The 21,056-nt window shown below is 40.6% G+C and overlaps 2 protein-coding genes across 2 annotated transcripts; one reads left to right on the top strand and one right to left on the bottom strand.

The window, feature by feature from the left end:
* Positions 1-922: 922 nt before the first annotated feature.
* Positions 923-5,724, top strand: LOC121193693 (histidine--tRNA ligase, cytoplasmic-like). Its single transcript, XM_041056134.1, is given in 13 exon segments — positions 923-975; positions 1,305-1,424; positions 1,519-1,614; positions 2,376-2,421; positions 2,424-2,500; positions 2,617-2,724; positions 2,812-2,910; positions 3,117-3,208; positions 3,674-3,803; positions 3,949-4,221; positions 4,350-4,466; positions 5,122-5,268; positions 5,509-5,724. Coding segments are annotated over 12 exon segments (1,338 nt in total). The 5' UTR covers positions 923-975; positions 1,305-1,331; the 3' UTR covers positions 5,569-5,724.
* Positions 5,725-7,004: 1,280 nt separating this feature from the next.
* LOC121193618 (dead end protein 1-like) lies at positions 7,005-20,798 on the bottom strand. Its single transcript, XM_041056017.1, has 5 exons — positions 20,765-20,798; positions 8,850-8,955; positions 8,094-8,419; positions 7,763-7,895; positions 7,005-7,516 (listed from the first exon to the last, which is right to left on the bottom strand). The coding sequence occupies exons 1-5, from the start codon at positions 20,795-20,797 to the stop codon at positions 7,005-7,007; spliced, it is 1,110 nt and encodes a 369-aa protein (XP_040911951.1). The 5' UTR covers position 20,798.
* Positions 20,799-21,056: the final 258 nt, after the last annotated feature.

Below are 21,056 nucleotides of genomic sequence, written 5' to 3' on the forward strand. Positions count from 1 at the left end.
GAACTGCCTGATACTTACTTGTGAGTTAATCAGAGGCTGTGAACAAAATTCAGATTTGACAATATGTTTATTCACTTGTATTTTAGGAAACATGAAGTATTTAATCAAAGTTTTTAACTGTTAGGAGCTTTTTAAAATACTAAACACAAATGCAGTCAATACACTAGACACACAAGGGTAAGAGCAGGACTCTGTCTGTTTGTCCGTCTCTGTCTGCGTGTGTGTTTGTATATGAGGGCTGTATTGGGCAGTTTGCTTTGATTGACTTGGTACATCTCATGTTCTGTCCTCTACGCTGTGATGATGATGGTGATGATGCGTCATGCCCCACCCTCCCCTAGTGCTAGGGTTGCTTACCACTTTTCTCCTGTTCTTCCTGCCTGACTGTGGATGACCTCAACTCGCTCCCTCGACCCTCCTGGATGTCATTGCACAACGCTTCTACCGACCATTGTGATTGGCTGCTGTGGCTGGCCCTGGACAATACCACTGGAAAATGCTGTACCTATGATGCACTCCTGAACTTGTGCTTGTCCAATTTCTGGACTTTTTTTTTTTTTTTTTAAACTTATTTTTTTGTATCCCCCATTCTGTCGGATGAACATGCTGGGCGTGTTTTGTATTCGTGCTTGCTTTGGTCTGGTGGGCTTTCGGACTGCAACACGTGCCCGATCTCTGCACTCTTTTCCGGGGATCACTGTGGCTCAAGTAGGCCTCTGGTGCTGCGTGAATGTGTGTGTTTGGAAACATTTCCTGTTGTAAAATCATGTGTAGTTTTTCAGGTTTCTTGCTAATGGTGACCAGTGCAGTGTGGCACTTACAGGACTTTTACAGCAAGTGTTCACAAAGCTCTTACCTCCTGGTCTGTGTGTCTGTGTGTGTGTTGCAAATTGATGAGGAGGTGGCCAAACTTCTGGAGCTGAAGGCTCAGGAGGACATGATGGCAAACATCAGTTTGTGCTTAAGACAGCAAAGGTAAGCCGGCTCTATTCAAATACACACATGCACACACTGTGCATACAGGGCACTGTTTAAATAGAAAATAAAAAAAGGAATCTGTGTTACCAAATGTCTACCTGTTTTCCTGCTACCTGGATGTAAACACACTGTGGAAACATGCTAGGCAGATTAGCCTGCTAGCGGTAGTGGTGCGGTTCGCAGTTTCATCTTCATTTGACAAAATGACAAAAAGAGCAACAGACACCCCGCATCATTATTTTTTGCAGTACACTAAATTCTTTAAACTCTCATTAAAGCTCATATAACAGACAGATGGAAATAAAGCAAATGTCTTTCTCTGTCAGGGAACGAGGGACTACAACCCCAAGCAGATGGCCATCAGAGAGAAAGTCTTCAACACCATCATCGGCTGCTTCAAACGCCACGGAGTAGAGACCATCGACACACCTGTTTTTGAACTAAAGGTGGATTTCCATTACAATTCATCATGTTTGCCACATATTAGGTGAGCATGTGAAGACTGGGAAACTCAAACATTATCTTCCTGTTGGTTCGTAGGAAACATTGACAGGGAAGTATGGAGAGGATTCCAAGCTCATCTACGATCTCAAAGACCAAGGAGGAGAGCTGCTGTCCCTCAGATATGACCTCACTGTATCCTTCATATGCAGAATTAATACCTTACTTTTCCATAATTTATGCCATTTTGTTTTCACAAAAGCCTCTTTCTGTTAGATGTCAGATTATTGTGAAGTTTGCTTGTGGTTTCGTGGTTTGTGCTTGTTGTAGATATGTGTTTTTCTACAGACTCACCATTGTTCCTGACTTTTTAAAAAAAAATTTCTTAAATACACCTTATCTCCATACACTAGACTCCTATATCAGTCTGTCATCTTATGTTTTATCCACTGGATCCACATTTTAATGTTTTTGTTCATCATCAGATTTTCACACAACCAGGGAAATTAAAAGTGTGCTTCCTGCTCATAGTTAAGTTATAAAAGGTTGCTGACAGCACTGTGATCTGAACACTCAGTCACAGCAGACAGCAGTAGAGGAGTAGTAACCACTGAATTGTTCTTGCTGTTATTTTTTGCTGAAGTTACTCAGCAGTTATTCTCCAGAAAGCACCATGAAAAATAGGTGGATTGTAGACGAATCAGAACTGAGAAAAGGGTTGTCAATAAATATTTTTCATTTTTTATTGACCGATTTAAGATTAAGATTAAGAGATACTTTATTAGTCCCCATGGGGAAATTCGTTTGTAGCAGCAGTCACAAGGAGCAATAAATACACTCTATAAAGGAAAAATAAACTGAATTAAATTAAAATTAACACTACTGTGTTCATCCCCACATTTCAGGTCCTTCCAAAGCAGAGAGCGGTGTGTTGTCCTTGACCTTTCCTCTTTCAGGTGCCCTTTGCCCGCTACCTGGCAATGAACAAGATAACCAACATCAAAGCTACCACATTGCTAAGGTCTGTCGCCGTGACAACCCAGCCATGACCCGTGGACGCTACCGAGAGTTTTACCAATGTGTGAATCATCCACGTGTTTTTTGGTCTTTTGGCATCAGACCTGATTTAATACACTTACAAATCTGGGACTTTGTCTGCACTACTGCAATTAATGAATGTGTGTGTGTGTGTGTCAGGACTTCGACATAGCAGGGAAGTATGACGCCATGATCCCAGACGCAGAGTGTCTGAAGATCGTCCACGAAATCCTGAGTGAGCTGGACCTCGGAGACTTCCGTATCAAGGTTCGTCACAGCTGTTCAGTTGAATATGTAGAAGTACGGACCATGATCGCTTGGTGTCAACTCTGTAACCACGTCCTCCATTTCTAGGTCAACGACAGACGCATTCTCGATGGGATGTTTGCTGTATGTGCTGTTCCAGATGACAAGTTCCGTACCATCTGTTCAACAGTGGATAAACTGGATAAGGTATGCAGACTTACTCCTGTTTACAGCTTTCAGTTCTCTAGAGGAAGAAATATGCAAGTAGGTGTGTAGACGGTGCTCTGCACTTGTTTCTATTGGTATGAGGGGCCAGACTTTCAGACTATAGTTATGGTTAGTGTCATGTTGACCCATGTTGTCATGTTGCTGTGTGGCTTTGACCCAATTCCTCATGCTGCTCATCCTTCTAGATGGCTTGGGAGGACGTGAAGAAGGAGATGGTGAATGAGAAGGGCTTGTCAGAGGAAGCTGCCGACCAGATTGGGGAGTACATCAGTATGCAGGAGGAGACTTTCCCCCAATTCATACAATATATGAGACATCAGGGGCACTCTGGTGTTAGTAAAGCATTCATCGGTTTAATTCACACCAACTACAACCTCCATATATGTGCCATCAGAACCAGCTGTCCTGTCAGCGGCACAGTCAGCAGGCAGATTAAAACTGTCTGCTCATCATACATGAGGGGGGGCAGAATATTAGAAACACCTCTAAATTTGATGCAGCACAGTGATGATGAGTTATCACCAGCTCTGCTGCTGTGCGGAGCCTCTTTCAGCTCATCAGCAAAGGTACAGACACACACGGTTACTGACCAGCTGCTGAACATGGTGGAGCATTTAGCAGTTAAAGAGCCAGATCTTTCCCTCAGGAGTTGAACTTAAGTTCATCAAGTGGAAGCGAACACAGGTCCAAGTAAATGCCTGCGTTGCTCTGTGTCTTCTAGATGTGCAACTGTTTGTGTTGCAGGTGGAATGGACTTAGCAGAACGCCTCCTTCAGGACCAGAAGATGTCTCAGAGTAAGCAGGCCTGTGCTGGCCTCTCAGACATCAAGCTGCTCTTCAGCTACCTGCAGCTCTTCCAGGTCACAGACAAGGTGAGACATGCTGTTACTCAGGCCTCCAATCACAATGGTTTTTTTTTTTCAGTAATTCTTAAATAACAATTTTATACTTTCTTTGTTTCATCATACCTTCTCTGGTTCTGTTTTTACTCCACTTTTCACACTCCATCATCTCCAGCTGGTGTTCGACCTCAGTCTGGCCCGCGGCCTGGACTATTACACAGGAATCATTTATGAGGCAGTGCTGACTCAGGCAGGTGTGGCTCCAGTAACCAATGACAACCAACACGGGGCAAATACAGAGGAGAATGTCAGTGTGGGCAGCGTGGCTGGAGAGGGTCGCTACGACGGCCTGGTGGGCATGTTCGACCCAAAGGGCAGGAAAGTTCCGTGTGTGGGCGTCAGCATTGGCATCGAGAGGATCTTCTCCATCATGGAGCAGAAGGCTGAGGTAATGTAAAATAAAAAAATGACTGAAATGCATCTTTGTTTTTCTGCCAGTTCATTTAGTTTTTTAAATTGGTGTATTGATAATAAGTCGTGTGTATGTCCAGACTGTAACAGTGTTGTTGTGTTCAGCTCTCAGCGGAGAAGGTTCATACCACAGAGGTTCAGGTCATGGTGGCGTCTGCTCAGAAGAACCTCCTGGAGGAGAGACTCAGACTCGTCACTGAGCTCTGGAATGCTGGGATTAAGGTGTGTGAGGGATTTGTTTGTTCTGTACTGACCTCATGTGACCTGTCAGTGTTTTTGTTTGTTCCCTTTCTGGTTTCGTCTCTTAACTTGTGGTTGCTCTTAGCAGCTCTGTTACACTAGTGTTAAAAGTCGTGGTATTATCCTGCTGGAAGTAGCCATTGACGATGGTGAACTGTGGCCATAAACTTTATGGCCACAGTTCACATAAAGGCATCTGGCATAAAGAGATGAACATGGTCAGCAACAATACTCAGACAGACTGTGACATTCAGACCATGACTGATTGGTATTAAGGCCCAAATTCTAAATTCTAAGGCTCCATTTTGAGTTAAACTCTAGAGTGAAAGTGTGAAGGGTTCTTGATTCATGTAACGCAGTGGAACACACGTCATCATTTAACACTTTGATAATCACAGTTTGACTATTTTAAATGAGATTTTTAATGTGTTTGTTATATGGAGATGCATATCTGTACTGAAACATTCCATTTCAGGTTAACCCAGTTGATATTTCTCACAGTGCAGGATGTCTTTATTTTGCAGTGGAGGAACTGGGGGGGGGGGGGTATCTGGAAAGACATTTTTGACAGCCATACTTTAAAGAATGAAAGTGGGTTTCTGAAAAGTACAGGTGATTAAATTGTGTGTGTATCCAGGCAGAGGTGATGTACAAGAAGAGCCCCAAACTGCTGAGTCAGCTGCAGCACTGTGAGGAGTCGGGCATCCCCCTGGTGGCTATACTGGGAGAACAGGAGCTGAAGGATGGAGTGGTCAAACTATGCAACGTGGCCACCAGAGAGGAGGTACAACTGACACACAGTGTTCAGAGTTTATTTGTGCTGTCACACACACACATTCATGCCAAACAGCTGTGGGCAGCGATGTGCAGATGTAAACTATTCAGGTTTTAAGACTTTCCACAAACACTGTGTTTTATGAAGCCACTCAACATTTGATTATATAGAACACAAAGCAGCTCCTGCCTGAATGATGTGGGGTGAGACTGTGTGTGACTGTGCTCTTCTCTCGTTTCTTCTCCACAGTTTGATATTTCCAGAGCTGAGCTGATCGCTGAGATCAGGAGGAGGACCTCTGAGGCGTAGCCGCTCCTTCCTGTGGAGCTACAGCCTCATCAGCCGCATCACCCGATTGGTTCAAACACAAGACGCTCTGCGCTCTTCAAGCGAAACCTTACGCTGAATTTCTTGTCTAGTCCTCTCTAAAGCATGTTGGACATCAGTGCAGCCTTACACTGAAAACACACATCCAGTCTCATTTTCACAGCAGCGACATACACTAGTGTTAAATGGAGCCCGTGTGTTAAGACTGTATCAGAACAGGAAACCAAAAGCAATGACTCTAACTGGAGGTGTTGTATGTTCTGGATGTTCTCTATCATTAGAGAACATCCAGAACATGAACAGCAGTCATGTAAATGTAGGGATTCTGTATCCGAGGGACACGTACCTGCTTTCATTATCATCACACAGTGGTGTGCTCTGAGCAACAGATGCTGCTAATCAAGCTATTCATGTCCAAGCAATGTTTCTTAGACTCCGTCAGATGAAGCTGCTGGAGGTCAGTTTGGTCATCAATAAGGAAAATCCATTTTAGAGCAGCGTCCCTCTTTTATCTGCTCAGGACTGAGGATGAGAAATTCTGTTACTGTCTACCTGAATCCATCTATGAGTTGCCGCAGTTCAACTTCTAACTTCAACTGTTAACAAAAAGGCTCATTTCTACCTTTATCAAACAGGCTTGCTCTGTCCAGTGTCTTAAATAAACACACTCATGTTCATCATTGTGCTCAACACTCAAACATGGTTTCTGTGTTGACTCTGATGTAAAGTTTTTTTTCACTCCGTTACAGTCAAAGGGTGTCTGCCTGCTGTCCACCTGTCCACTGAAAGGGTCAGCACACTTCTGCTACTATCAAACCATCCTGACATTTAGTTTTATTTAGTTGCAAAACCTGCATAAATAAGTTTTTTGTAAATTGGTGTCACCGACCATTTCAGATTTTAAGATTATTGAAGCTCCAAACCAGATCATTTAAACAAAACTGAATCCCTGATTGAATTTCCTTAAATGGCCATATCCCAAATGTGATCCGATGTGAGTTGCTGACCATACTTCTCTGATGCCAACAGAGTTCAGAGCACCACAGTCCTTCCCACTTTTTGTAAGTTGGTCTTTTTTTTAATGATCCTCTCAAATGGAGTGGATTCCAGTCCAAACCATCTCCATGAAGTAACAATACCATCACATTTTCTTTTCAGATCTCATTTAATTAAAATGAGGAACCCATCCAACAATAACACACAAAGAAAAGCATGCATAAAACAAACTGCAGAAGTTCAAACGAGACAAACGGGTCCACTGCAACTCTAATAAAAACATGCAGAAATGAACTAACTACATTTAAGATCAAACATCTTTTCTTGGATACATAACATCTTAGACTAACAGATTCTGAAACAGTGCTGCAGGTGGAGACCTGCTGGTATTCGCCAAGTCGTCAGCGGGCTAACTGGTTCTCTTAAACCCTCAGCAGGACCTGTTTGGCTGCAGCCTGCCGAGCTTTCTCCAGCGTGGCAGTCACAGTGGGTCCCGGCAGGATCATTACCAGCCCTTTGAAGGGCGCGGTTAACCTGGGGATGCACACTGTGTAGCTAAAATACAGGAATCCACCCGGCCCAGCATGGCTGTAGTACATCTTATAGAGCGGCTGGCCAACCCCAGTCGCCTCACACACCTTATGCAGGAGCATCACTGGCGATCCTGCAGAAACTAGCTGCCCCTTGGAGGAAGAGGAGCAGGGAGGGTGAGGGTATGGGGGGGTAGCGGGTCCTCCCACTGCCCTGCAGAAACCCGGGGTAATGGATGCGTGGCTGGCCAGACGAGGAGGCAGGGCTGAGGGCCCTGGGGAATTTGGGGGGGGCGCCAGGAGGCCTTCTGGAGGTTTCTGTGCAGGCAGTGGATCGCCCGGGTTCACATTCGGTTCTGACTGCCACTTGACCGAGACAGTCAGCGCAAAATGCTTCTTGAACGCTGGAGACAGACAAGAGGAAGTGAAGCAGGAAGTACCACAGCTGTTTTGTACAGAAGGAAACACTCGTCTCTAACATCGTTCACTATGGTCACAATATGTGACATTAATAATGCCTCTGTGCTGCAGGAGGCTGGATTTACTTCTTTTCACTTAAAAATCATCTGAACATGGAATTTGTCCTGGGTGATTCCCACTGTATGTGCAGGATTTTGGCAGTGATTCAGCATCAGCAGGAGTTCACCTACCTTCCACCAGCATCTTCTTGGCCATAGAAGCACAGTGGTGGGATGAGAAGGCCACTATGGCTGACACTCCCTCTATACCAGGCCTGGCCTTCAGAGACACTCTCTCCACACCCTCTGCCAGCTCACGCAGGACCTGGAGACATTTACCCACAAAGCAGTCGCAGCCTTAAAACCACCTCTATGGTACTTCCTGCTGCAGACAGGCAGCAGGATGTTACTCAGCCATGTTTTTAGTTCGAAGAAAAACAAGTACTTCAGACAATGACTAATATTAGACAGAACGGGTGCTCCTGTCATGCTAGGACAAAGACAAGCCACAGTGCCACTGTACCTGCAGCAGGTCCTCTTGCCTGGTGGTGGCTGGCAGGTCTCCGACACAGAGGCGTCTCTTCTCTGTACTGCGGCGGACGCTGAGGCGGAAGCCGGGCTCCAGCATGTGGCCGTGCAGCAGGCGGATCGCGTTAGAAGCTACAACCGACGAACTGTATTTGGCGTATGCGAAGCCACGGTTCTGCCCGCTGAAGTTCATCATGAGCCTGAACTCCCACAGTGGGCCCACAGAGCTGAACAGGGGGATGAGCAGGTCCTCATAGGCATCCCTTGGAATATGGCCGATGAAGACCTCACAGCGGGCTACTGGGGTGGGTCCGTCCCACCCTGAGAGCAGAAAGGACAGGGCTCTCGTCAGGTCAGGTGACCCAACAATTAACTGATTTTTACGAACAAGTATTTTCTCTCCCTACGGTGGCCTTCAGGTAATCTAAACATGCCAATGGCCCTCTCTGTGTTTGGTTTGTCCGTTCTAGGCTACTGTAGAAGCATGGCGGTGAAACATGAGGTCATTCTAATTTAACGAAAACACGAATCTTAGTGTCAGATGACCAAACACTAATGAAAACATCATTATAAATACGCTACTCCATTTCTGCCAAAAGATCCCCTTTAGTCTTACACACTGGGCCTTTAAAATGAAATAAAATAAACAGCTGCTAAAGCCACTCATCCTTCCTGACTTCCATTTCATTTCACTGTAATTGTGTGTAAAGGTGGGGTGATAGAGCTGAGCAGCAGCAGCAGCCTCTCTCACCTTCAGGTGGGCCTCCGTACTTCCTTTGGCCATTTACTTGAGCCAGTTTTGTATTGGTTGTTTTCAGCCAGGTTTCCAGCGCCTGCACTCGCTCAAGGTTCAGCACCTGACAGGGGAAAACGAAGTGAGAACAGTTCTTCAGTGACAGCACCTCTGAAGCTAACAGGACAGATCATCAGAATACAATCAGTGTTTTAAATCACGTATACTGCAGCGGGCTATACTAACAACAGCTGGGTTATTGGAATATGAAAGCAGATTTCACCCTGGTGGTTAGTTATTTTTCTATTGTTTCAATAATGCTTTTTCCAGGTCTTTATGGTTCAGTTTTCACTCACGGACCACAAAAAGAAATCCCTGTGAACTGAACTCTCTATGAAATACTGGATAATTCTATGTTTGGTCCTCAAACCGTTTTCTAAATTACACCATCAGAAAAGTTTAAAGTGGAGTTGTCTTTTTGGAGGAACTGCCATCTGTTTTCTAAGGCATAACAAGAAGCTCAAACTGGTTTAATCTATAACAATGCAGTGTATTTTACAAACTCAAACTCGGTCCACATGTATGAAACTACTTCTCAGGTTTATTTACTTATTAATCAAAGGTGCAGGGGCACTGTTCGAGATGGTTCTGGCCCACTTTAACCACAGGTCATATCTATCAAATACGTGTAGTGGATTACAGTAAAATGTAAAGTAGAATGAAATGGAAATACGTACAAGTACCTCAAAATTCTAAAGTCCAATATTTGTGTAAATGTACTTAGTTTCCACTTAGCTAAGCTTCCTTAAATGTAGTTGACAGAAACATTTCAAATGCTGTCATGCAGTTCCATGATGTGTCCCCTGTGATGTCCAGCAGGCCTTATGTCTGTCTAGATAGCTCAGTTAAATAGGTCAGAGCAGGGAAAGCTAAAGAAAAGATGGCCCGAATTCCAATTAGTTCCCACTAGATTCAGGATCCTGGTCTTGTTCACACTGGCTCTCTGTCACAGTTTACCGAGACACTTGAACAGAGCAGAGCCATCATTAATGTTATTAGTTACACCTGTGCTTTTACTGCTATAACAAGGCACAGTCTCTTAGTTATTTGTTGTTTATGGGGAGAGAAAAAAACAAAAAAAACAATTTGAGCTCCATTCAGCTATGGGTTTGCACAATGGCCTCACTAACGAACTGTGTCCCAGCGAGACTAGATAAATCCACATGTATATGCTACCATCATATTAATGCATATGTTCACTGTAAGCAGGGCTGTTCATTATCCATTAATCTGTCAGTTATTTTCTCTCCAAATCGTTTGGTCTATCAAACATGAAAAAACTGTTAAGGTTTCCCATGGCACAAGGTGACATCATCACGTCGGGTCGAAAACCCTAAATCATTTTCATTTTACTGTAACAGAGACCAAGAATTTGCTTGGTCTCTGTTACAGTAATTTTGCTTTGATGACCTATCGCTTAACTGACTAATCCCTGCAGCAGCAGCAGCAACTGCAACATTAACATTTTTCAAAGGATCAAAGGATTGTATCAACAAGTAACATTTTTCTCTCTCACCAAAGTCATACTCCAAACATGGTAACATCATCAGAGGTGTTCAGTCAGAAAAGTGTGAAGTGGTGTGTTATTCCCACCAAATAGCCATTGGTTTGCACTGATTTCAATTCAGTATTAAAAAAACCCCTGATAGATCATCAAAGTCAAAAATTTGAAGTGAAAGTGAAAACACAACAAACTAACGCTGTGAAGTATTCAAAGATGGACAGATGAAATAAGCGGAAACATGTAGACCTAAGGCAGGAATAACACTGAACATATCGAAAACACAAAGGTTTCATGAGTGAAATTATTACATATTTTCATTAAACTAATGAGCAGGAGGTGGGGCTCAACCATAGACTGTATAAGACGTGGACGTAGCACCCGTGACGTCACCCATTGGTTTCGGGGAGTCGGTTTTGTGACCAAACCATGGGCATTTGAGCTGCGCCATCTTGGATTTTAGTGGGAGTGTACTTTCCATATTTGGCGAAGAGGCGGTTACTCTACGGGTCAGCCGGCCGAGAACCCGGCCACTTAGCTCGGAGCAACCGAGCTAGCCTAAGGCTCATCCGCTAATCAGCTAGGCTAACAAGCTAAGCGGCAGCTGCACGCAGCTACGTCCACCCAAGGGGGGAGTTGTAGGTTTCAGCAGTGAGGATCACTTCCGCATTCAAAAAGCTGCAGTTCCTCCATGTTCCCCCATGTTAAAATAGCCAACTTTACAGCCTAAAAAAACATATTTACAGCCTGGTACATTTTTTGTTTTTGGTCTCTATTGATAGTTTCCACCTCCGTGAACACTGTGAGGGGGGTGAATTTTTTTGTACCACAACCGTTTTAGTGTTATTTAGGCTTAATAAATTGGGGCGTGGTTACGTTGAGTGACAGCCCGTAGACAAGCACTGACAGTTAGCTCGTTGCTAAAGCATCGGCTGGGCTAGGCGGCTACATCCAGAGGCCTCCGGCTACCTCCAACGGCTGACAGGGGCTGCAGTGTCCGTGTTTGTTTGCCAATGTTCGGATAGGTTTTTGTGACAGTATGGCTTGTTGTAGTGTAGACTGTACTAACCGACCGTCTAAGGCAGGAATGTCAAAGTCAAATACACAGAGGGCCAAAAAAACAAATTTGCTACAAGCCAAGGGCCGGGCTGATTCAGTGTTTATTAAAACATATTGAAATGATTACACATAGCCTATTGAACCAATACCTAACAAGGTGTATACTATTCAGGCTAATGTTTAAATGAATAATCCAGTATTTTTTATGGCTCTGTCAGTAATTTCCAGTGAAAACATTTTCAACAGGCACATAGACAAAAACAAACTTCCTTTAAAGGGAAATCACGTCCTGTACATTAAATGAATAAAGCAATATTGTCTTATGGCTCTGTTAGTAATTTCAAACGTCCACCTTCCGTTTAGCCATTTTTTAGGGAGGGGGGTAGCTGAAAGTCGACATCTGCTCTGACTGCTGATGGATAATTAAAACGATGCCCGCTTGCTGCACTGCAATAGCGCGAAGAGTTTTGGTAGTCATGACAACCAGGCTAGCACTGCAGTGAGTCTGTTCGCTACCGTTGCATTGTGGGTAATGTGGTATTGGCGCACGCAAAACGGCAGCGGGCGGCTACGGCCAGCGGGCCGGTTCTAATACTAATCAAATGTCATCCCGGGGGCCATAGAAAATTCTTTTGCGGGCCGGATGTGGCCCGCGGGCCTTGACTTTGACATATAGGGTCTAAGGAGTCTGTGTTGCAGTTTTTTCGGTAAGTAAATTTCACTATTTTACCTGGATGTTTGCACTAATTAGTACCGACATATTTTGCCGCTGGCTAATGACTTAATTGCAGATTTATGGTCGCTGCTGATACAGATAGAGGACCGGAGCAGCTAATGTTAGGAACGCTGCTGCGGTGTGTTCCGTGCTCTCACAGTCCGTTTATTGCGGGAATACTAGGCTAGAATTTTATTTCATCTCATTTTTCTGTTTAAAAAGTCAGACATTGCATGGACAGAGCAGCTCCGTCAGTAAGCGGCTGCTGTAAGTGGATGTGGGTGGAGGCAGCGGTGAAAACCGGTAAATATAAAAAATTAAACATTTTAATATATTATTATCACCATTTTTTTATTGTTATCATTAATAATGATAACAATAATAATAATAATAATGTTTTTAACTTCTAAATATATTATATCAATATGAAATAATAATGATTGTTTCACAGTTAAATAATAGGCTAGAAATAACTTTCCCCCCACAACTCCACCAAACCCTGCAGCTCCATCTAAAACCTCTCTATCTGAAACAATCATGTTTAAAACACAGCAGCAACATTATGACCTCTGTTGTATGCTGTGTGTCGGGTTCTCGTCCGGCTAACCGCGGCTGACCCGTAGAGTAACCGCCTCTTCACCAAATATGGAAAGTACACTCCCACTAAAATCCAAGATGGCGCAGCTCAAATGCCCATGGTTTGGTCACAAAACCGACTCCCCGAAACCAATGGGTGACGTCACGGGTGCTACGTTCATGTCTTATACAGTCTATGCATACACCACACCACAGTCCCCGACCCGACTAGCTCCACCCTGTGTAACCCCGACACACAGCATACAACAGAGATCATAATGTTGCTGCTGTGTTTTAAACATGACTGTTTTAGGTGGAGCTGTGGGGGGAAATTTATTTCTAGCCTGTTATTTAACTGTGAAACAATCATTATTATTTCATATTGATAAAATATATTAAAAAGTTAAAAACATTATTATTATTATTATTATTGTCGTTATTATTAATGATAACGATCAAAATAATGATGAAAATAATATATTAAAATGTTTAATATTTAATTTTTACCGGTTTTCACCGCTGCCTCCACCCACTATCCACTTACAGTTACAGCAGCACACAAACAACAGCAGCCGCTTACTGACGGAGCTGCTCTGTCCATGCAATGTCGGACTTTTTAAACAGAAAAATGAGACGAAATCAAATTGTTTTTATATAAATTTTTTTTTATTTTTTTAAGGGTGTAAAGTTGGCTATTTTAACATGGGGGTCAATGGAGAATTGCTCCCTTCTGGAGCCAGCCCCCAGCGGCAGCCGAGGACGCGGAAGGCGCGGTAAAATTGGTTTTATATTCGATATTCACGCGTTTATTGTCTTTTCTAACCTTAATAGCGTCATGAAAACTGCACCATTTTCTTCAAGCTTGGCATTATTTTGTAGAAATAAGTAAGCCAGACATTTCACAGCTCACATCAAGTCACTATCCTCAGTGGTTGGGGCGAAAACTCAAAGAAACAACGCTGAAAGTCCTTCCGAGTGCCGTATCGCATACGGAGCGTTTAGGGACCATCGCCAAATTTCAACTTCGGATTTTTCACTTCGGACAAATAATAATAAGAATAATAAAAAAAATAATTAATAATGGCAACAACACACATATAGTCAAGACTCACTCAGAAGGTTTTTATTCATATAATTAAAATAATTTGAACATATTACAGACATAATGAGTGTTCATTGGGCATGTTTTATGCATATTACTTACTGGAATTCCAACCTATCGACACCAATCTACTTCTTATCTGTCTTTAAGCTCATTATAGATATTTCACAACCATTATCTCCTAGAAAAATACACTTTAATACATCCCAGAAACAATTGACTTGCATTGGGCATGCTTTATGCATATTTCTTCATTTTATTTTGAAATAGCTCACTGGAATTTCAACCTACCAACACCAATCCACTTCCTATCTGTTCTTAGAGTCAGTTTTGATCTTTCACAACCATTATCTCCTAGAAAAATGCAGTCTAATTCATCCCAGAAACAATTGACTTGCATTGGGCATGTTTTATGCATATTACATGATTTTATTTTGAAATAGCTCACTGGAATTTCAACCTATCAACACCAATCCACTTCCTGTCTGTTCTTAGGGTCAGTTTTGATCTTTCACAACCATTATCTCCTAGAAAAATACACTTTAATACATCCCAGAAACAATTGACTTGCATTGGGCATGTTTATGCATATTACTTGATTTTATTTTGAAATAGCTCACTGGAATTTCAACCTATCAACACCAATCCACTTCCTATCTGTTCTTAGGGTCAGTTTTGATCTTTCACAACCATTATCTCCTAGAAAAATGCAGTCTAATTCATCCCAGAAACAATTGACTTGCATTGGGCATGTTTTATGCATATTACATGATTTTATTTTGAAATAGCTCACTGGAATTGAAACTTATCCACACCAATCTACTTCTTATCTGTCTTTAAGCTCATTATAGATATTTCACAACCATTATCTCCTAGAAAAATACACTTTAATACATCCCAGAAACAATGACTGTTCATTGGACATGCTGTATGCATATTTCTTGATATTATTTTGAAATAGCTCACTGGAATTGAAACTTATCAACAACAATCTACTTCTTATCTGTTCTTAAGCTCATTATAGATATTCCACAACCATTATCTCCTAGAAAAATACACTTTAATACATCCCAGAAACAATTGACTTGCATTGGACATGCTTTATGCATATTTCTTCATTTTATTTTGAAATAGCTCACTGGAATTTCAACCTACCAACACCAATCCACTTCCTATCTGTTCTTAGGGTCAGTTTTGATATTTCACAACCATTAACTCCCAGAAAACTGCAGTCTAATTCATCCCAGAAACAATGAGTGATCATTGGGCATGTTTTATGAATATTACTTGATTTTATTTTGAAATAGCTCACTGGAATTTCAACCTATCCACACCAATCTACTTCCTATCTGTTCTTAAGGTCAGTTTTGATCTTTCACAACCATTATCTCCTAGAAAAATACAGTTTAATACATCCCAGAAACAATTGACTTGCATTGGACATGCTTTATGCTTATTTCTTCATTTTATTTTGAAATAGCTCACTGGAATTTCAACCTACCAACACCAATCCACTTCCTATCTGTTCTTAGGGTCAGTTTTGATATTTCACAACCATTAACTCCCAGAAAAATGCAGTCTAATTCATCCCAGAAACAATGAGTGATCATTGGGCATGTTTTATGAATATTACTTGATTTTATTTTGAAATAGCTCACTGGAATTTCAACCTATCCACACCAATCTACTTCTTATCTGTCTTTAAGCTCATTATAGATATTTCACAACCATTATCTCCTAGAAAAATACACTTTAATACATCCCAGAAACAATTGACTTGCATTGGACATGCTTTATGCTTATTTCTTCATTTTATTTTGAAATAGCTCACTGGAATTTCAACCTACCAACACCAATCCACTTCCTATCTGTTCTTAGGGTCAGTTTTGATATTTCACAACCATTATCTCCTAGAAAAATACACTTTAATACATCCCAGACATATTGACTGTTCATTGGGCATGTTTCTTGATTTTATTTTGAAATACCTCACTGGAAATAAAACTTATCAACACCAATCTACTTCTTATCTGTTCTTGAGCTCATTATAGATATTTCACAACCATTAACTCCCAGAAAAATGCTGTCTAATTCATCCCAGAAATAATAACGTGCATTGGACATGTTTTATGCATATTACTTGATTTTATTTTGAAATAGCTCACTGGAATTTCAACCTATCCACACCAATCTACTTCTTATCTGTCTTTAAGCTCATTATAGATATTTCACAACCATTATCTCCTAGAAAAAATACACTTTAATACATCCCAGACATATTAACTTATTATGAAAATACAATGTTTCAGTGTTCAGTGAAAAGGACCACTGTTCAAGCTGTGGCCAGGAGCATCCAAAAGGACAGACCCAAACCACAAAATGGGTGAGTTTGCTTTAAAAAGAAAAAAAAAATGAGCAGTGTAAAGCAGCACCTATAACTGATAAAGATCTTATACACAATTGTCAGAATGATAACAGTATATTTAAGAGACTGTCATCTCATACTTTTGGATATGTGATTTTAAAAATATATTTCAGATTGAATGCACAAAATGCAAGAGATGGTACCATCCATGTTGTATGGATATGTCTGATGCAGAGTGGGATAAGGAAAACACTGCGACATCATCAAAATGGCAGTGTGGCCTCTGTTGATCTCAACAAGGTATTATGTGTCAGAAAACTTCAACAGTGACATTGAAAATGTATTGTTAAATGTATAACACCTCTCCAACTAATTATAACATTTAGGCAAACTAATTCACTCATTTACAGGTGGAACAAGGGGCATCACTGAAAAGAATAGCAAGGGCGAAGTTCAGTTCAAAGAAACTGCTACCCACAGTACGATGTTAAGGCCCTCACTATGTTGTGAAATGTTGTAATGTATGTTGTAATATCTATGTTGCAAGAGTTGCTGACAGTGTACTTTAGTCACATATAAAACAAAATTTATTCTACCAAAAAATTTTGCGTGTGTGAAAATGTTTGATGTTTATTTCTTGAATGATGTTTTGCTGTTTGCACTTAAAAAATAAATGACAAGATCATACACATATTGTACTGTTTTTCAACAAAGAAATATGCTTAAAACATGCACAACTGTATTTTTCTGGGAGATAATGGTTGTGAAATATCTGTAAAGAGCTTAAGAACAGATAAGAAGTAGATTGGTGTTGATAAGTTTAAATTCCAGTGAGCTATTTCAAAATAATATCAAAAAATATGCATAACGCATGTCCAATGCAAGTCAGTTGTTTCTGGGATGTATTAAACTGCATTTTTCTAGGAGATAATGGTTGTGAAATATCTATAATGAGCTTAAAGACAGATAAGAAGTAGATTGTTGTTGATAAGTTTCAATTCCAGTGAGCTATTTCAAAATAAAATCAAGAAACATGCATAAAGCATGTCCAATGAACAGTCATTGTTTCTGGGATGTATTAAACTGCATTTTTCTGGGAGATAATGGTTGTGAAATTTCAAAACTGACCCTAAGAACAGATAGGAAGTGGATTGGTGTTGGTAGGTTGAAATTCCAGTGAGCTATTTCAAAATAAAATGCAGAAATATGCATAACGCATGTCCAATGCAAGTCAATTGTTTCTGGGATGTATTAAACTGTATTTTTCTAGACGTTAATGGTTGTGAAAGATCAAAACTGACCTTAAGAACAGATAGGAAGTAGATTGGTGTCGATAGGTTGAAATTCCAGTGAGCTATTTCAAAATAATGTGAAGAAATATGCATAAAACATGGCCAATGCACGTCATTATTTCTGGGATGAATTAGACAGCATTTTTCTGGGAGTTAATGGTTGTGAAATATCTATAATGAGCTCAAAAACAGATAAGAAGTAGATTGGTGTTGATAAGTTTTATTTCCAGTGAGGTATTTCAAAATAAAATCAAGAAACATGCCCAACGAACAGTCAATATGTCTGGGATGTATTAAAGTGTATTTTTCTGGGAGTTAATGGTTGTGAAATATCAAAACTGACCCTAAGAACAGATAGGAAGTGGATTGGTGTTGATAGTTTGAAATTCCAGTGAGCTATTTCAAAAATAAAATCAAGAAATATGCATAAAACTTGCCCAATGATCAGTCATTGTTTCTGGGATGTATTAAACTGTATTTTTCTAGGAGATAATGGTTGTGAAAGATCAAAACTGACCATAAGAACAGATAGGAAGTAGATTGGTGTGGATAGGTTGAAATTCCAGTGAGCTATTTCAAAATAAAATCAAGTAATATGCATACACATGCCCAATGAACAGTCATTGTTTCTGGGATGAATTAGACTGCATTTTTCTGGGAGTTAATGGTTGTGAAATATCAAAACTGACCCTAAGAACAGATAGGAAGTGGATTGGTGTTGGTAGGTTGAAATTCCAGTGAGCTATTTCAAAATAAAATGAAGAAATAAGCATAAAGCATGTCCAATGCAAGTCAATTGTTTCTGGGATGTATTAAAGTGTATTTTTCTAGGAGACAATGGTTGTGGAATATCTATAATGAGCTTAAGAACAGATAAGAAGTAGATTGTTGTTGATAAGTTTTATTTCCAGTGAGGTATTTCAAAATAAAATCAAGAAACATGCCCAACGAACAGTCAATATGTCTGGGATGTATTAAAGTGTATTTTTCTAGGAGATAATGGTTGTGAAATATCAAAACTGACCCTAAGAACAGATAGGAAGTGGATTGGTGTTGGTAGGTTGAAATTCCAGTGAGCTATTTCAAAATAAAATGAAGAAATAAGCATAAAGCATGTCCAATGCAAGTCAATTGTTTCTGGGATGTATTAAAGTGTATTTTTCTAGGAGATAATGGTTGTGAAATATCTATAATGAGCTTAAAGACAGATAAGAAGTAGATTGGTGTGGATAGGTTGAAATTCCAGTGAGCTATTTCAAAATAAAATCAAGTAATATTCATAAAACATGCCCAATGATCACTCATTGTTTCTGGGATGAATTAGACTGCATTTTTCTGGGAGTTAATGGTTGTGAAATATCAAAACTGACCCTAAGAACAGATAGGAAGTGGATTGGTGTTGGTAGGTTGAAATTCCAGTGAGCTATTTCAAAATAAAATGAAGAAATAAGCATAAAGCATGTCCAATGCAAGTCAATTGTTTCTGGGATGTATTAAACTGTATTTTTCTAGGAGATAATGGTTGTGAAAGATCAAAACTGACCTTAAGAACAGATAGGAAGTAGATTGGTGTGGATAGGTTGAAATTCCAGTGAGCTATTTCAAAATAAAATCAAGTAATATTCATAAAACATGCCCAATGATCACTCATTGTTTCTGGGATGAATTAGACTGCATTTTTCTGGGAGTTAATGGTTGTGAAATATCAAAACTGACCCCAAGAACAGATAGGAAGTGGATTGGTGTTGGTAGGTTGAAATTCCAGTGAGCTATTTCAAAATAAAATGAAGAAATAAGCATAAAGCATGTCCAATGCAAGTCAGTTGTTTCTGGGATGTATTAAACTGTATTTTTCTAGGAGATAATGGTTGTGGAATATCTATAATGAGCTTAAGAACAGATAAGAAGTAGATTGTTGTTGATAAGTTTCAATTCCAGTGAGGTATTTCAAAATAATATCAAGAGATATGCATACAGCATGTCCAATGAACAGTCATTGTTTCTGGGATGTATTAAAGTGTATTTTTCTGGAAGATAATGGTTGTGAAAGATCAAAACTGACCTTAAGAACAGATAGGAAGTAGATTGGTGTGGATACGTTGAAATTCCAGTGAGCTATTTCAAAATAAAATCAAGTAATATGCATACACATGCCCAATGAACAGTCATTGTTTCTGGGATGAATTAGACTGCATTTTTCTGGGAGTTAATGGTTGTGAAATATCAAAACTGACCCTAAGAACAGATAGGAAGTGGATTGGTGTTGGTAGGTTTAAATTCCAGTGAGCTATTTCAAAATAAAATCAAGTAATATGCATAAAACATGCCCAATGCACGTCATTGTTTCTGGGATGTTTTAAACTGCATTTTTCTGGGAGTTAATGGTTGTGAAATATCAAAACTGACTCTAAGGACAGATAGGAAGTAGATTGGTGTCGATAGGTTGGAATTCCAGTAAGTAATATGCATAAAACATGCCCAATGAACACTCATTATGTCTGTAATATGTTCAAATTATTTTTTATTATATGAATAAAAACATTCTGAGTGAGTTTTGACTATTTGTGTGTTGTTGCCATTATTAATTTATCTATTTATTATTATTATTATTATTTTTCGAAGTGAAAAATCCGAAGTTGAAATTTGGCGATGGTCCCTAAACGCTCCGTATGCGATACGGCACTCGGAAGGACATTCAACGTTGTCTCTTTGAGTTTTCGCCCCAACCACTGAGGATACTGACTTGATGTGAGCTGTGAAATGTCTGGCTTACTTATTTCTACAAAATAATGCCAAGCTGGAAGAAAATGGTGCAGTTTTCATCACACTATTAAGGTTAGAAACGGCAATAAAGACGCGAATGTCGAATATAAAACCAATTTCACTTCGGTGACGCGGCGGTGATCCTCACTGCTGAAACCTACAACTCCCCCCTTGGGCTCAACCAAACCCGACGCTTTGAAGGAGGAAGAGAAAATAACAGCAAAACGAGACCATACTGACAAACACAGTGACTTCGTACAGCACAAGCCACCGCGAGCGCTTTTACCCAATGTAACCAACTACGCGCGCGTTTATAAACAGCTCGCGAAGCTTCCGACACAAACTATTTCCTTAGTCCAATCAAAGCCCTCGCGCCGTCACAGATGCTCGCGCTTCAATTACCCAGACCACCATTTTTTTTAAAAAATCAGGTCAATTCCTGTTTACTTAAAAACAACCGAGTTTCAAAGCGGAACACAGGCAAACGTTTCAAAAGTTACCTGGATCTGCTTCCTCTCCATCATCTCCACCATAGTCGCGTTAGCGCGGACAGTGAGCCACTCTGCGGCCCCCGTGCCAGCACCTGGATCCGTCCCACTATTGGACAACACACCTGTCCACCTGACACCGCCCACCTTTCACAGTCCCCTCTGTGCCGTGTCCTCTGAGCGGGAGGGCTGAGTCAAACTGTTGTTGAATTTTGAATGTGAGGGAAAACAACCTGAAGAAGAAACGAACTAAAGAGTTTACTTTTACCCTGTAACCTCTCTAGGTTGCAGTAGGTAGGCTGAA

The sequence above is a fragment of the Toxotes jaculatrix genome, chromosome 2 (genome assembly GCF_017976425.1).
Source record: "Toxotes jaculatrix isolate fToxJac2 chromosome 2, fToxJac2.pri, whole genome shotgun sequence".
Lineage (NCBI taxonomy): Eukaryota > Metazoa > Chordata > Actinopteri > Toxotidae > Toxotes > Toxotes jaculatrix.

Excerpts from the sequence above, each read along its gene's own strand:
- LOC121193618 (XM_041056017.1), bottom strand. The coding sequence starts at position 20,797 with ATGGTGGAGATGATGGAGAGGAAGCAGATCCAG. Across the intron at positions 8,420-8,849 it reads GTACGGAGGCCCACCTGAAG|GGTGGGACGGACCCACCCCA; the intron begins GTGAGAGAGGCT and ends TTCTGCTCTCAG. Across the intron at positions 7,896-8,093 it reads GGCAAGAGGACCTGCTGCAG|GTCCTGCGTGAGCTGGCAGA; the intron begins GTACAGTGGCAC and ends AAATGTCTCCAG.